Below are 16,694 nucleotides of genomic sequence, written 5' to 3'. Positions count from 1 at the left end.
GTTTGTGTGATTCCCATAAGAGTCCACTGAGGTCATCCCTCAATGACGCATGCGACCATTCTTGCTGCTGAGTAAGGACGCTCACTTACGCTGTCTTTCAGCCAACACAGCTCAGAGTCCTTATAAGAAGCTCCAGGAAGCGCTGTCATCAGTAGAGGCCTTTGAGAAGCACTACCTGGTAAGTATGGCAAGAGTCCTCTCCTACCACAGAGCCTCTGCCCTGACTGACTTTGTTCTTGACACAGCCTTTGGAATTGGATGAACTGGTGCTTTAGAGCCCTTATTGTTAGCCCGAGGAGTTATTTGGGATAATTTATTTATATATAAAGACTGGGTAATTGTTCACTTGTTCCTTCGTGCCCCTGAGACCATAATTAGACATATATCATGGAAATACATAAAGTTTTACTCAGCGTGGATTTGGCCTTTAGTAAATAGAAGCTGTAAGAGCGGTCATGAGTACTTTCCATCGTCAGACGTGCCCACCTGTGCGTGAGCAGAGCTCCTGCATGATCCCACCTGTGCGTGAGCAGAGCTCCTGCGTGATCCATGGGAGGAAGGTGCCAGCTCAGTCCCCAGACTGTGAGCGGGCTGGGCAGCGTGTGTCCCATGTCATAAGCTGGTAGAAAGCATGCTGGGACGGGTGTAGTCAACAGAAGCAGTGAGGGAGCGCTGCAGGCTGTGCCATGTGAGCTCAGGCTATCTTTTATCTTGTGCTTCATAAAGCAGGTGCAAGGTACTGACAGCGCGCGGACATTATGGTGTGTCATGTGACGATTTAAAAGTGGGTCCCAAGTGAGAACTGTTAATCAGTGTCTCGTTGCAGCTCTGGGTAAAGGAAATATGAAGTGTGCCCTAAGAGTCAAGTACAGGTCTAGAGGGAGGTCTCAGTGCTTCAGACCTGCGAGGCTTGTGCAGAAGACCTGAGTTCTTTCCCCAGGACCTGCATCGAGAGGCCTGTAACTCTGGCTCCGGGGCATCCAAAGCCTCTGGCCTCGTTGGGCCCCTGCACTCGTGTGGACACACCCTCAGCTCCACATACACATTATTAAAATAAAATACATCTTAAAAATAAATTCAAGCAAGTAATTGTGCTTTTTATTTTTTCATAGGACTTGTCCCATGCCACCATTGAGATGTATACAAGTATCGGGCGGATTCGGTCTGCCAAGCTTGTTGGAAAAGATCTGGCAGAATTTTACATGTAATTGATGGTGAACTCTGATTTTAAGCATTTCACACACATAATGAGAAGATTTATACATAGAGCTAATATAAAGTTTGCATAACCTGGTAGATGGAAACAGGTAGAATCCACTAGTCAGTCATTGTCTGTGAGTTTCTTCCAGAGCCACATGGAGAGGGTTTTTGGCTTATTTGGTTTTTTTGTTTAGTGGTTATTACTGATTTTTATTTATTTAATTAACTTTAGTGATATATATGTCCAGATATACATGCATAAACCATCCTCATTAACCTTAATGAAGGACGCGTCAGATGCCAGAACAAGAGCACGGCATCACTGAGTCCACTGCTCAGACGGTGCCCTGCAGTCCTTATGGCTTCTTCTAGGAGGGTGTGTGGGGAGGCCTGTGGGAGGATTATAAACTGTGCAAGTGTCATGTGCAGATCTGCAGTGCTGGCCCCTGTGAGCCCAACCAGCTTCTGTTTGCTATCTTTGCAAGGAGGAAAAGGTCGCCACAGAAGGCAGAAATGTATCTTCAGGGAGCTTTGAAAAATTACATGGCTGAGGGCTGGGCCCTGCCTGTCACACACACAAGGAAGCAGCTAGCCGAGTGCCAAAAACACCTGGGGCAAATGGAAAAGTATCCTTTGGTACCAGCGTTGTCATAAAACAGGAAGCGACTGTGATTATGTGGGAGTGGTGCTCACAGCTGAGTGTGCTGGCAGCTCACGGGGGCTGGGCTGGGGTGTTCCTGTACAGCATAGACCGAGTGTCTTCTCTTTTTTAAGTCTAACTGAGTTTCTGATAATGTATGTGAAAAAGAGAAGATCTCCTTGGGCCGTGCTTTGGAGGTAGGCGAGGACATCTGAAGCCCCTTCGGCCAGCATTCTCCTCAGGGGGTCCTCCCTCCTGGTCCTCCCTCGTGGCCCTTAACCACCACTTCAGCTACTTGCAGACCAGCAGCCTCCTGGCCAGCGACCATCACCTGACGGAGGAGGAGCGGAAGCACTTCTGCCAGGAGATCCTCAGCTTTGCCAGTCAGCAGGAGGACAAGGCAGGTGAGGCTGCTGGCCGTGCTGAGCCTCAGGACTCAGTGTAGTGTGAAGGGAAGAGAGGAGCAGGGCTGTGCTCCCGCCTGCGACACATGACGTGGGTCTCTGTCTGTCCGTCTCTTTTTCTTTGCTGAACTGAAGTGAAGCTCTGACTTCACCCAAACAGGCTAGCAGCTTCTGTGAGATAAAAGAGGGCTCCGGACCCCTCATCGCATACAAGGCATCACGGGGCCCTGCAGGCTCTGATGCCTGCCTAAAGTCCCAGGCTCAGCTCTCCATTATCTCTGGATGTTTCCGTGAATTGCTGTAATTCTTGTTTTAGTTTTTGAGACGTGTTCTCACTGTGTGGTCCTGGCTAGTCTGAAATTAGCTGTGTAGGCCCACTTGGCCTTAAACTCAAAATAGTCCTCCTGCATCTGCCTCTCAAGTGTCAAGCATGCATTACCGCACCCTGATGTGTGTGTGTGTGTGTGTGTGTGTGTGTGTGTGTGTGTCTGTCTGTCTGTCTGTGTGTGTCTGTGTGTGTGTCTGTATGTGTCTGTGTGTCTGTGTGTGTGTCTGTGTGTAGACCAGTTATGATGTCAGGATGTCTTTCTTAATCACTTCACTTATTTTTTTGAGACAAGGTCTCCCACAGAACCTAGAACTTAGAGCTTGTTTTTTGTTTTGTTTTTAATATTTTTAAAATTTATTCTTTTATGTTATAAGTACACTCTTTTGCTGTCAGAAGAGGGTATCAGATCCCATTGAGCCATCGTGTGGTTGCTGGGAATTGAACTCAGGACCTTTGGAAGAGCAGTCAGTGCTCTAACCACTGAGCCATCTTTCCAGCCCCAACCTAGAGCTTGTTGTTGTTTCTAAAGTGGCTGGCCAGAGAGCTGCTGCAGTTTGCCTGCCACTGCTCCCAAGTGCTGAGCAGCAGATGCGTGCCTGTGCTGGCCTCTCTGTGGGTGCTGCAGTTATACGTGCACACATGTCAAGCACCTAGCCCATGGGCGTCTCTCCAGACCCATATCAATTATTTTGATGGAGTTTAGTGAAGAGCCACATATCACTTAATTCTTGGCACGTATATATATTAAGTTTGGTTATATGTCTCAGTTCTTTTTTCATTTAAAACATTTACTCTTGTGTCTTTTTAAAGGTCACTGATACGTTCCTTTTAAATATAACAGCTTTGCTGAGATAGAATTTATATTTCATGAATTCCTATTTGGCTTTTAGTGTATGTACAGATGTGTGTGTCCGCCAGAGCCACTGGTCTGTTACCTGGAACGAATCCCTCTTCTTGCCTTTATAGCCCTAGTAGCACCTCTCTGCTTTCTGTAGCCTCTCGTTACACGGAGTCTCTTTAACTGGCTTCTTTCCTCCGGTGTTTCCAAGGCTCATGGTGTGTGGCATGTGCCACTGTACCATTTCTTTATTGCCAAGACATGGAGCCAGCTTCATTCTGACCAGGTCACCTTCTGGAATCTCTTCCTGAGTCTCTACCTGAGAGCCTGCCAGTTACAGACTCTGGACAGTTAGATTCAGGGCGAGTGTTTGGAGGAAGCCACTTAGTGTGATTCTGTGTGGCAGACAAAACTCAGAAAGCTTTGCTCCTGACTAAGAGCCCTTTTAAGAGAAACACCGTGTTACCCTCTCCCTTCAGGCTGCTATTGTAAAACACTGGCAAGAGGCGCAACAGCAGGCGTCTGTCTGAGTGGTAGAGGCTGGAAGTGCAGGGGCCGGTACGCAGGGCCATGCGGCTTCTTCCTTGCCGTGTCCGTACGCACAGCAGAAGACAGCAGGCACGCGGGGTGTATTCTCCTAAGTGCCGCTTGACCTCCTTTAGTCTGATTAGCCTCCCAAACACCCACGTCCACTGCCACAGACGTGCATGCAGCCGGCTACATACGACAGTCAGTCTGTAGCAGTTGTGAGTGTGAGAGCAACTTCCCTACCAGGTTCCGGCTCGGGTGTGGCCACAGGCTGCACTGCTCACCCATCCACAGAGCCACCCGCGATGTTCTCAGCGGCATCAGGTGTTTGCTTTACAGACATCTCCGCTTGCTGCCATGGGGGCCATGGTGAGAGTGAGGTACTCCCTCCTGCTCCTCCACCCCTGTGTCTGAGAGAGGGTCTGAAAGTGTTTGTCCACTTCTTAGGTCAGTTATGGCAAGTCTGCCTTAGTTTATGAGCAGACTTGGAATGATTGGTTGGTTGGTTTTTGAATGGGTTCAGCTCGGAGCTGCAGCCATAGCTACAGCCTGATTCCCTGTGAGCACACTTCCTCTGAGCCCACCCCCAGCAATCCCTTTAGGTCATCAGGACTATTCAATGGGTCTGCAGCACTGTACCATTCCTAGACTCAGCCAGGCCCTTGTGGGAAGGAAAACACAAGGGGTGCAGAGAACACTGGGTTCTCACCCATCTCCATGTCTGTAGAGTGTACCCCACCCCACCGCACCGTCTCCACAGTGTGGCAAAGGCCAGCACTAACTTTCAGGGGCACCGTGGAGCACTTGGCTTCTTTCTTGGAGAGCATCTAAAAGTTGCTTGGGAGGTTACCTGAGTCCCTTGTGGAGGACTCTGGGACTCAGACTGCTGATCAGTCTTATTTTGAAATTGAGGGAGCAGTTATTCCCCATTCCTCCTAAATTTGCCAAAATAGCTGTGGGAATGTTCCCTGCTGTTAATTTGCTCATTCCCAGAGTTGTAGAAATCTTTGTTTGGTCTGCTGTTGTGATGGAAGGAATGTGGGAGGTTGGGGTGTTTGCACTCTGTTCTAAGTGTCCACGGTCCTGAGCTGGTGATATACTGCCTCCCGATGCCAGCAGGACATGTGGCTCAAGTGTGGGACATGAGTGTGTGTTTGCAGGTCACAAGGTGGTACTGCCCATGCACTCGTTTGCACGGCTAAAGGATCTCCATTTTGACCCTCCCAATGCTGTGGTCCACGCGGGTGGCGTCCTCACTGTGGAGATAACGGTTTGCAGCCAGATGCCTGTCCCTGTCCATGTGGACCAGATTGCTGTGAACGTCCACTTCAGCATCGAAAAAAACAACTACCGGAAGACAGCTGAGTGGCTGACCAAGCACAAGACTTCCAATGGAATCATCACCTTCCCAGCCGAGGCCTCCCTGTTCCCTACATCTCAGAACAGCCTGCCGGCCCTGGAGTTGTCAGAGATGTTGGAGAGAAGCCCCTCTGATAACTCCCTGAACACCACAGGCATCATCTGTAGGAACGTCCACATGCTCCTAAGGAGGCAGGAGAGTAGCTCTTCTCTAGAGCCGCCCTCGGGGCTGGCCCTGGAGGACGGGGCCCACGTGCTGAGGTGCAACAGTGTGACTCTGCAGCCAGGTGCCAACAAGATAGTCTTCAAGACCCAGGTATGCGCTGGGCGGAGCTGGGCTGGGCTGGGCTGGGCTGGGCTGGGCTGGGCTGGGCTGGGCTGGGCTGGGCTGGGCTGGGCTCTCAGTTGGTGGTTGGGAGCCTGCAAGAGCTGTGAGGCCCTCTGCTGCTTTTAGAGAGATACAACTTTTTATATCTTCTTTACACAGTAGTTTGGCTATTGATAAGTTTTTGAACGAAGCTTTGGTTTGGTTTGGTTTTTATTTCAAGACAGGCTCTTACACTGTAGCCCAGGCTGGCCTGGAATTCACTGTGTAGCCTAGAGTAGCCTCAAGTTCGTGGCAGTCTTCCTGCCTTAGCCACTCCACAGGCATCCCCACCATCCCCAGCCAGTGAGTGAAGTTTTTATGCAGATCTCTGTTTGGACTTCAGTTAGCTTTTAACTGGCTGTGTCATTGGGTTTTCCCAGCTGGCTCCTGTGTGTATGAGGACACCCCCTTGTCACGGGATTGTGAAGGTGACCTGCTGTATAAGTGTTCCCGTTGGTGGCTGCATGGGTGTCAGCACGTGCACTGTGCTCAGATGGAGCATACCTTGTTCCTCTTACCTCCTGGAGGTCAGGTCTGAGGAAGATGGTCGTGTTCCTAACGGGACTTGCACCAGCTGGTGCCTCACTCAGCTCCCTCTGAGTCTGTACCACATCAGGTCCTTACCTGAGTCTACCTCATTAGAGGCTAATGCTGAGCCATCAGCATCAGCTGCTCAGGAAGGGCCTGAGAGCCAGCAGTTTCTCGGAGCAGCCTAGGTGTAGGTGCGATACACAGGACAGGGCTGCAGGAAAGACGGGTAGCATTTGGGTGAGAGGGCGGCCCCTCTTTACCTTCAGGACTTGGAACACAGCAAGTGCCATTTTCCCAAGTACTTCGTTTTGCCCCTAGGCCAAAGAACCTGGAACGTATACGCTGCGACAGCTTCGGGCCTCGGTGGGCCCTGTGTGGTTTGTCCTTGCACACATCCACCCCATTGTACAGTATGATGTGTACTCTCAGGAGCCTCAGCTGCATGTGGAACCGCTGGCTGGTGAGTGCGACCTGCGCCACACGGGGAGCCACAGAGGGTTCAAGGGAGGGTCTCATGTACCAACTTCCACAGCTCCTTGTTCTTCTGCTGTCTACCTGCAGGGGGCGCCAAGAAAGGGTAGGAGAAGCAGCCTGGAAGCCACTGGCTGCAGCTCTGTGCATGGGGGATGTTCATTATCTGATTGCTAGCCATCTTGCTTAGTAACCATGGAGTATCTAAAAGTAAGACACAAGGCATTCCGCAGGGAACTTGTGCAACTGGCAGCACACAGTGTAGTTCACATTCTGATCAGGCTTCATCTTTGAAGTTCTCAGTGGGCTTGACCCACAGCATGGCCCTAAGAAACCCAGAGTTTCTGTCCTGCTGCTAAGCTTTCAGAGCAGAGGGAGCAAACACTCACAAGTGACTGCAGCCATGTGGCATGTTCTGGAACACCAGAGAAGCAAGGTCTTAGACTAGGAACACCTTTACCTGCTGTCTTCTTCCCTCCAGAAATAACACTAAGGACTGCAGTTTTCTGGTGCACATTCGGACACACAGTGCACACATGAACCACACACATTCCCTGTCTTTCCATGCAAGGCCCTGACTGCCTCAGGAGGCCAGATGCAGATGCAGATTCTTGATTTTAACCCCTAGCTGTGAGCTGTGATTAAACTCTTATTTAAAACAAAATGAAAAAACACAGAAAGAAAGCTTTTTTTTTTCTAGTTAACTTTCCTCAGTTCTCTCTATTTTGCATCTTCTGTCAGGGCCACCAGCAGTCACTCCTGGGTGTCAGGCACAGCAGTCTGTCTCTAGGGGCTCTTGCATGGAGGTGTATAGGGGCAGCCTGAGCTCTGCTCCTAGAAAGCCCTGACTCCCATTCTCCTCCCTGCCATGGCCTCGGCTCCCCCTCCTGCCTTTCCTTCTTGTCTCTGGCCTCTCCCCTGCTCCCCTGCTCCATTCTCTGGAGCAGCTCCAATGCTCCCTTCTTTACTCTTTCCCACGGCCACCTGTCTGACTTGATCATTTATGAACACCACAATCTCACTCTGCCAGCCCAGGTAACATTCCCCTCCCTCCCTCAGGGTCACAGTGTCTTTTGTTCTCAGTGACGTCTTGCTGGGTCCTGTGGCCCACACTGAGAGGAAAAGGTGAGGCAGCAGGGAATGGTGCCCAGGCCTAACAACCTCTGCAGGAAAGGAAGAAAAGCTCGTTCACTTCTCCATGGCTCCATAACTGCTGTCTGGGGACAGAATTAGTAATTGCTGTCTTGTTTCATTTAGATAGCCTTTTGGCCGGCATTCCTCAGAAAGTCAAGTTTACTGTCACTACCGGCCATTACACAGTAAAAGACGGAGACAGCCTCCAGCTCAGCAATGTGGAGGCCATGCTCATCTTGTGTCAGGCGGAGAACAGAGCCGTGGTCTACTCTAACACAAGAGGTAAGGCAGGCCGAGCTGGGACTTCCAGGCGTCCCTGCCCTTACCTTGTCCTCTGGGGTCAGCATTTGTAAGTGGCCAGAGCTGGCATCTGCGTGTGGCATGGGTTTGGGGATGATGTTACAGAGCATGGTTCATTCATTCGGTGCCAGGTGCTGTGAGCCTTGCTGGGAGCGCTCAGTGCAAGCTCACAGCTGGACCCTGTTCCACAGGGGTGCTTTTCCAGGTTCATCCACTTCACCCACCACTGAAGAGCAAAAGCAGAAGGCCTTTAGGTCCCACTCTCAGCCCTCATCTTCTTTTCCCTCGGGGCAGATGTTGGTCTGAATAGGTGGAACTTGCAGGCCTGTGGGAGCTGCCTCTGCCTGTCTGCACTTTGAGCCTGTCTGGCCTGTCAGCCTCCTGTGCAGTCCCATCTTGGTTCTTGGATTTTCCTGCCTCTCCCTAGCACTGCCCTCATTCATGTACTTAGGACAGCAAGAGCTCGGCAGCACCTCTGCTGACAGGGGAGCAAGACAAGGATCTGTGTCTGAGGTGACTTTCTGTCTCCCACAGAAGAGTGCTCCTCTGCCTTGCTCCGGATCCAGTCCTCTGACAAGGTGACCAGCATCGGTCTCCCCACTGCGCCTGCGTACCACGTGATCGAGTTCGAGCTGGAGGTTCTGTCTTTACCTTCAGCTCCAGCAGCTGGCGGGGATTTCAGTATTCTGGGGACACCAGAGCTCCACAGGAAGCAGAAAGATTCTCAGAGAGCTGACCATTGCATGGTCACCACAGATCACAAGGTAGAGAGAGAGGGTTGTGGGCTGTGTGGTTAGGCAGCAGCCTCTGCCTGTCGGGGTTGTGAGGAGCACGGAATCTACTTCTTGTCCTCCTGTGCTCTCGTGTGCAATCATTGGGGCTGCAGCCACCATAGAAGACAAGGAGTCCCTGACTTCACTGCAGCTAGAGTGATGTCACCATGAGGGAGGGTAGATCCATGCATCCTGTGACCAGGCTGCAGGAGCTGTGTCACACAGCCAGGGTCAACTCAGCCAGGAACAGCTCTATTGAGGTAGGGCCTGGGGCTGGCATCTGTTGACAGCTCCTCAGAGATAGGGTTGCTCAGGTTACGTGCGTGTGAAATCAGCCCGTACAGTATTGCCAGGCGTGTCCACCTCCTCTGACTCGGGTTCCAATCCGAGGTCCCTTTGGGCCCCCCACATTGTCCAATATGGGTACAGGAACAGGAGGCTAGGCTTCAGACAGCAGTCACTTTAAATGCACTTTCTGTGGAAGAGATTTTCCTCTCCAGTCTTCCCATCTGTTGCTGTGATAACGCATGGTGACCCAGACAGCCTGTTGAAGAAAGCATCTGCTTTGTGGCGTGTGGTTGCAGAGGGTTAGAGTCCATGACTGCCACGGTGGGGAGCATGGCAGCCGGTAGGCAGGCATGGAACAGAACAGTAGCTGATCCACAAGCATGAACCAGAGAGAGCTAACTAGTAATGGTGGCTTTTAAAACCTCAGAGTTCCAGGGACATACCTCCTCAGGAAGGCCACACCTAAGCCTTCCCTAACAGTTCCTTCAATTGGGGACCAAATATTCAAACACAGGCTATGGGGGCCGTGCTCATCATCCAAACCACTACACGGTCTCTCAAGAGCGGTTAGGAAATTGCTCTCTGCACACTGTGCAGAGAACACAGGGAGTACAGCTGATGTCTCCTTCAGTGGGAGGTGCGGTCTGCTCTGTGTGTGGATAAAAGCAAACTCAAGAGCCGCTCCTCTCCTGCGCCCAGTGAGTGTCTCTTTGTCCACAGCGTACCCTGACTTTGGTTGGCCTTTAGCTGGGTTCTGTCAGGCAAGTGAAGTAATTGGATGGCCACTTGCTTTCCAGTGGTTCCTGGTTGCTTATGGCCTTGGCATACTTCCTGCGTTTGACATCTCAGTGGACAAGGCGGCTCTTTTCCTGCCTGAGTGCGTGTGCCGGGGTCTGAGCTGCCGTTCTGGCCTTGTGTCCAACTCTGTCTTCAATCCTTGTTGGTTCTGTGACTCCTTGTTTGTCCCCTGTCCATGTGAGAATACGTCTAATAGAATGTCCTCTCAAGACAAGGATGGTGAACCACAGAGAAGCCACTGTGCGCCGGCTGGACGGTGACAGGATTGTGCTGTTGGCCAGTGGGTTGAAGGTGTCGCGTTTCTCTGCAGGTGTCCATCGACTGCCCGTGGTCTATCTACTCCACTGTCATCGCACTGACATTCAGTGTGCCCTTCAGGACCGCGCACTCTCTGCTGTCCGCTGGAACCCGGTAAGGCAGGGGAGGCCAGCTCTGCTCCTTCCCTGGAGTGGACTGTGTGTCACTAGCTTTACACAGTACCAGAGTAGCTCCCTGTGTTCTGGATACCCAGGCCATGTTCCCAGCTTCCTCTCTGCCTCACAGGCTGACAGGTCGGTGTGAAGTCCAATCGGTGAGGTCCAATCGGACCTTCAGCTGACCAGCAGTCTCCTTCCACCCGTCATCTCTGGGTGCTGGCAGACTGCAACTGATCAACTGCTACAAGGCTTCTATTCTAGGCTGCCCAGTCTACCCATAGGTCTGTGTAGCTAGTTCTCTGTCACTGCACCCTTGGTCACTGCCTGCTGCCTCAGGTAGAGAGCCTGGTGCTCGTACTCTGCAGAGTGCTCAGTGGCGCCTCTGGGTCTCTCAGGACACCAGTCCCACAGCCCCAGCTATGCTGATGTCTTCTGGGAGGAGCCAGGTCACCCATCTGAGCACTGCTGCTCCAGAGGGATCATCAGACCTACTGGGGAGGTCAGAGGTGTCAGGACCACTGCTCTTCCTGCTTCAAGTGACAACACTGGCACCCGACTTCCCTGTCCCTATAATAGTCTCTTTCCCGTGGACTGGTGGGATTGGCTTGGATATAAGAATAAATGTTATACTAGCAGTATTTTTTTTCTTCATGTCACTCAGCAGGGAAACATTCCATGCAAAGGCTGAAAACCTCCAGGGGACTTTGTTAGAGCAACTAAGGAAATGTCTGTAGTAATTCCTTGTCTTGTTGCTAGGACAAAAGCAACTTAAGGAAGGGTTTATTAGGGCTGATAGTTGCAGGGATACAGTCCAGCATAGCGAGGGCAGGATGGCAGCAGAACAGGGCAGCCGCTCATACTGCACCGCAGTCAGGGAGGAGAGAGGTAGATTTGTCCTCCATTTGCTTTGCCTTCTCATCCAGGCTGGGGTGCCAGCCCATGGAGCGACTCCACTGGGCTTAGGACTTCAGTTCACTAATCCAGATAGCCATCTTTGACATGATTAGTTGACACGCGGGGAGTAAGAGTACTGAGTGTTGGGTTGACCACTTTGTTTCTGTGTTTTAGGAAATATGTGCAAGTCTGTGTTCAGAACCTGTCGGAACTGGACTTTGAGCTGTCAGATAGTAATCTGGAAGACCAAGGCCATGCTACTGACCTGAGGCTGGCGCCCCTGAACACACAGTCCCAGCAGGTAACCGTCCTCTGCTCTGAGCAGCAGGTTCTCAGCAGCTCAGGGAAGGGGGCCAGAATGACTGACTGAGGCTGAACAGATTCTGCTGCTGACCTGCATGAGCTTCTGGGCACCGAGGAGGGCCTGGGTCAGCGCTATACCGGGTCATGTGCCTGCAGAGTTCACTTGTGGAACAGGTGGATTTAGAGGGCTGAGGGGCCAGCATGTGGCACAGGAGTGCCTTTGTCATTCTAGAATTAAGCCTTGAGCTTGCCTGCCCCGTGTGTGATTTGTGTGAACACGGGCCTGTGTGGGATCTATTACTTGGTGCATGCTGTCACTGAGACAGTGTGGTGTCTTGCGCTGCTGTGAGGAAAGGCCTACTGTGCTGTGTTGCTATGAGAAGCTCTTGTGGGCTCCCACTGCCTGGCATTTCCCACCCTGTCTTTCTATGTGTACTTTTGTCAGTAGTGTTACTGGATGTCAGTCAGGATTCCTAGAGGTGACTGCAGCTTCAGTCTTTCAGATGTTCCCACTGATACTTGGCCATTGTTAGGTTTTTGCTGAGCCTGTCCCTGCTCCTGTAGGTGTAGACCCTGGTGTTTAGACCACGTGTCTGGCTAGACTTGCTCCTAAGTTAGCTTATGTTAGTAGGAAATGATTGACATGGACGTGCTGTGATGGTGTGCTAGCCTTCTGTCACAGTGACACAGTGCCTGAGAAATGACCTGAAAGGAAGGAAGGGTTCTTTGGCCCTGGTTCCAGAGGTTTTCTTTAGTTCGTGGTCACTTCTGGGCCTGTGCAGAGGCTGCACATCATGGAGAGGAGTGCATGGAGAGCAGAGCTGCTGTGTCCAATCCCTCATGGGAGCCAGGGAGTGACCAAGGAGAGGGGAGGGAGTGGGGCCGGGGGCAAGGTTCTCTTCACACCCCTGGTGACCTCCTTCCTCAGTCACTAGCCCACCTCCAGGCAGTGATTGGTCCAGCTGGGACAGTGGTGTCCCCATTATGGAGCCATGTAGGGAGTTTGCTATGTACTAAGAGTGACCCTGAAGTGACTTTTCATGACCTCTGATGATGTGAGTTTATGCAGCCATAAGCCTTTACCAGCGGTGGCCCTGCTCTGTCCCCTGCACAGGATGGGGCAGTGGTAGGTGCTGCGTAGCCACAGGAACACACAGGCTCACGCAGACTCTGCCTGACGCATGCCTCTTTGCTCTACAAGGCTTTGAGCACTGTGACAAAGTCGTGCCTCTCGTTACAGCTTATCCACAGTAAGCAGTCCGTGTTCTTTGTCTGGGAGCTGACGTGGACACAGGAGCCGCCCCCTCCTCTGCACTGCCGCTTCTCAGTGGGGTTCTCCCCAGCTTCTGAAGAGCGGCTGACTGTCTCCTTGAAGCCCTACACCTACGAGTTCCAAGTGGAGAACTTTTTTGTATGTACTACGTTACTGAGCAATGGGATGGGGATGGAAGCACGGGGCACTTCCTCTTCTTGTCACTGCGGAGATCGGGTGGGTTCTCTCAATACGCTGGAGCCACAGCTCAAGGAGCAACTGAGCCAGAGCCTGTGCTGTCTGTGCCTGTCCTGTTTGCGGCACTGTATAAGGAGACCACCCATCAGATGGTCAGACAATTGCCTTTCTCTGAGCAGACTTCACTGAGTGTTTGATAGGAAAGTCATTACCAAGGCTGTCTGAGGACACAGAAGTTGTCACCTTTCCGTGAGTCTCGAGAAGAGAGCATGATCGTAGATCTCCGCTCTCTCCTTTGACCAGCAGTGCATTGTTCGTCTTGGACACGCTAGGTAGCTCTGCACACAGGCAAGAGTGCCTGGCTTCTGAGCTGGAACTCAGTAGTGCGAGCCTCTCTCCTCTGCCACTGGCAGCAGGCAGGTTGGGACTCTTGGTTTGTGCTGGGTTTGTGTGAATGAGGCTGCTATGAAGAGAGGGGCTCACAGATAGAGTCAGATGATACCCAGGGGGTGCGTTCATTTCACTAGTTTTGGTAATGGTGGTGTATTTTGGCAAGACAATGTCTAGTTTTTAGTACTGTTCGATGTTAATGTGAGAGGTGAAATGGAGGCTGTCTGGAATCTTCTTCAGAATATCCTAGGCAGATTTAGAAACCCCAGTGGAGACTCAGACCAAGCAGATGATGCCAATATTAATGACCTTGATGTGAGGGAGACACACGGAAGGTGGCTCCATGTCTGCTCCCATGTTTGAAATACAGATAAGGCTCCTAAGGGGCTGGTGAGGTGGCTGTCGCGTAGAGGTGCTTATGGTAAAAGCCTGGTAACTTGCTTTTGATCCCTGGAAACTGTGAAGGTGGAAGGAGAGAGCCGGCTCCACACAGTTCCCTTCTGATTCCCACACCCGCCATGGTGTGCACCTCACTGTCCTCTCAGCAGCAGTGACGTGTAAGAAGGAAAGAACGCCTAGGGCCATGGAGTTGGGCTCGCATCTGTAAGCGCTGGCTGCCCGGTGGTGCTGTGGCCGTGCAGCTCTGTCCTGCTCCATGGCCTTTCTTCTGGCCACTCCGGTCAGCCGTCCCTTCCTTATCTTCTCTGTCCCTCCCTCCAGACGCTGTACAGCGTGAGAGCTGAGATCCTTCCTGCCTCAGGAGCTGAGTTCTGTAAGACAGGCTCGCTCTGCTCCTTGGAGGTGTGCATCACACGGCTCGCCGACCTCCTGGATGTGGACAAGGACGAAGCACTGGTGGAGTCCGAGGACTATTTTTCCACAAAGCTTATGTATGAAGGTAGGACTCACGCTCGCCCTCCCAGTGAAGTGTGGCACCCTAGGGGAGAGTGTTTGCCGATAGGTTCACAGTGAGCCTGGTCCTGGGCTCACTCTGCACAGCTCTGTTAGCACGGTGCTTCTAACAAGCACACTGCAGCAGCCTGGGCACTCAGCACCACTGATGCGTCTGCCCTCCTGTGTCGGCCTCAGAGTTCAGCCATCGCCCTAGAGCTGGGTCATTGCGCTCCCAACAGCTGAAGCCCCTGACAGACCACACTGTCCTCCCTTACTCTCCCCAGGCACTGCCGTTCTCACAATCATTAACTATGACCAATGAACCAAATATTTTCATGTTTAAACAACGGGGCCAGCAGGACGGCTCAGTGGACAAAGGCTCCTGCCATGAAAACCCTACTGCATGGCCTAAGCTCCACCCGAGCCACAGTGGTGAGGGCACTGTTCCCACACGCAGGCCTGCACCACACGCAGACCTGCACACACTAACACTAATTTAACCCCAGGACTTGGGAAGTAGATAGATCTTAATCGGGAGTTTAAGGCCAGCCTCAGTTACAAAGTGAATTCTAGGTCAGCCTGGACTACTTGAGATTCTGTTTCAAGAACAGGGTTCAAGAACTGGCTCGTCAGTAAGTGCGAGCACAAGGACGCGAGTTCAGTGTCCAGACCCTATATTAACTGCTTCATGCAGCCAGCAGTGTGGTGCACACCCTGAATCCCAGCACTCAGAGGCAGGAGCAGGTGGATGGATCTCTGAGTTTTAGGCCAGCCTGGTCTACAGAGTGAGTTCTAGGGTAACCAGGACTGCTACACAGAGAAAGCCTATCTTAAAACAAACAAACTGAATGTGGTGACCCCAGTGCTGGAAGGCAGACAGGTGATGCTTGCTTGCCAGCCAGGCTAATCAGTTTATCAAGATCTGGACCTGTGAGAGACCATGTCTCTCACCTACCTGAGGAGTGATGGCCAAAGATGACCTCTGGCCTCCACATGTACATACATAGGAACATACATTTACAGATGAGAGTAAACAGGGCTGGCAGATGGCTCAGCAGGTAAAAGCTTGCTTGGTACACAAGCCTAACAGCCAAGTCCAGCCCTCGGGAAGGAGGGAGCTCACTGACCCACGTGGTACTCATCATACACGTACACAGTAAATCAATAAAACAGTACCGTGATTACATAACATGGTATTTTTCATGAAAAATAATTCTGTTCCCAAGTGGAAAGATACAGTACACCTGGCTGACGTCTGGGGTCTTTGATCTCTTTGCTGTCTAGCTTGATGAGAGGTAACCAAATTCCCATGTCTCATCTGTGCCCTCTGAGGAGAAGCGGTGTACGGCTGAAGAACATGAGGAAGCCTTTAGAAACCACCCCTGCTTGGGGTCTGAAGTCGCTCATGTCCTGCAGTCCTTCCATCTGTCTTGTTGGAGGGACTCTTTGGCCAGGGGTCATTTCGTAGCTCCATGAGTTGGTCATTTAGAGAGCATGATTTTCCAAGTCTGCACATCTTCCAGTTATAGACATGTTTGATGTCACAGCCCCAGAATGCACATCTGAGCAGCTCGCCTGCACAGGGGCACAGGGACTTCAAGCACAGGGGCAAATGCAGCTTCACAAACTCCAATGCTTGCTTAAAATCTCAGGTTTCGTCAAGACAAAGACTGTGGGCTGAGGGTTTATGGGGCTGGTGGTAAGGGGAGCTGAGGCAGGATCTCTCTCTGTAGCCCAGGCTGGCCTAGAACTCATGGAAGTTCTCCTGCCTCAGCTTCCAAAGTTCTGGGGTGTCGGGTTTGCGGTCCCTGCCTTGTTCTTCTCTGACCTGACATGGCAGCCTCACGTGGTTTATTTCCTAAACATCTGCTAGCACAGATTATCATAGTTTGCCAGTCATTAACTAAAGAGCTGAACCGTTGTTGTGAAGATGGCTTAGTTCAGCACTCCGTGCAGAATTCCTTACACACTTCTGCTCACAGCCGCCATTCTGCAGCTGGGAATGTGAAAAGCCTGAAACACCAGGCTGGCCTAGCTCTGTGTCCTCGGCTGTTTCGGCTGGGTGTCTTTACCCCTCTTCTGAAGACGGGACAGTCTCAAGTGACAGCACCACAGGAAGGAGGATGGTTCAGAGGTTGACAAGAGTCAGGGCGAGGGCAGAGAGCCCATGTCTGTGGTTCTGTGGAATTAGACCAAAAGAAATGGCTGACCCAAGTGCCTCTGACTGTGGTGGCCTTTGAAGACTGCTGCCTGGCCATGCCTACCAGTGCAAGCTCCTGTCCTCATTTGAGACTGCACAGTAGGGAAGGCTGGGTGTATGCCACCTCTGACTGTCCAGACACAGCTCAGTGAGTCAATGTCCTTGCCACCAAGCCTGACCACCTAGGT

At 51.8% G+C, this 16,694-nt stretch overlaps 1 protein-coding gene across 1 annotated transcript in view; it reads left to right on the top strand.

The window, feature by feature from the left end:
* The window catches only part of Trappc10 (trafficking protein particle complex 10), a 57,017-nt gene that overhangs the window by 34,945 nt on the left and 5,378 nt on the right, over window positions 1-16,694 (top strand). The window contains exons 10-21 of the mRNA XM_032888302.1: window positions 102-178; window positions 1,113-1,204; window positions 1,686-1,826; window positions 2,132-2,244; window positions 5,099-5,613; window positions 6,514-6,655; window positions 7,924-8,082; window positions 8,635-8,864; window positions 10,270-10,370; window positions 11,444-11,570; window positions 12,813-12,983; window positions 14,133-14,310. Coding sequence (XP_032744193.1) covers window positions 102-178; window positions 1,113-1,204; window positions 1,686-1,826; window positions 2,132-2,244; window positions 5,099-5,613; window positions 6,514-6,655; window positions 7,924-8,082; window positions 8,635-8,864; window positions 10,270-10,370; window positions 11,444-11,570; window positions 12,813-12,983; window positions 14,133-14,310 — 2,046 coding nt within the window. The remainder of the gene's footprint in view (window positions 1-101; window positions 179-1,112; window positions 1,205-1,685; window positions 1,827-2,131; window positions 2,245-5,098; window positions 5,614-6,513; window positions 6,656-7,923; window positions 8,083-8,634; window positions 8,865-10,269; window positions 10,371-11,443; window positions 11,571-12,812; window positions 12,984-14,132; window positions 14,311-16,694) is intronic.

The sequence above is a fragment of the Rattus rattus genome, chromosome 18, assembly GCF_011064425.1.
Source record: "Rattus rattus isolate New Zealand chromosome 18, Rrattus_CSIRO_v1, whole genome shotgun sequence".
Classification (NCBI taxonomy): Eukaryota; Metazoa; Chordata; class Mammalia; order Rodentia; family Muridae; genus Rattus; species Rattus rattus.
Note: the sequence above shows the minus strand (reverse complement) of the source record. Positions and strands in the feature narration are given on the sequence as shown.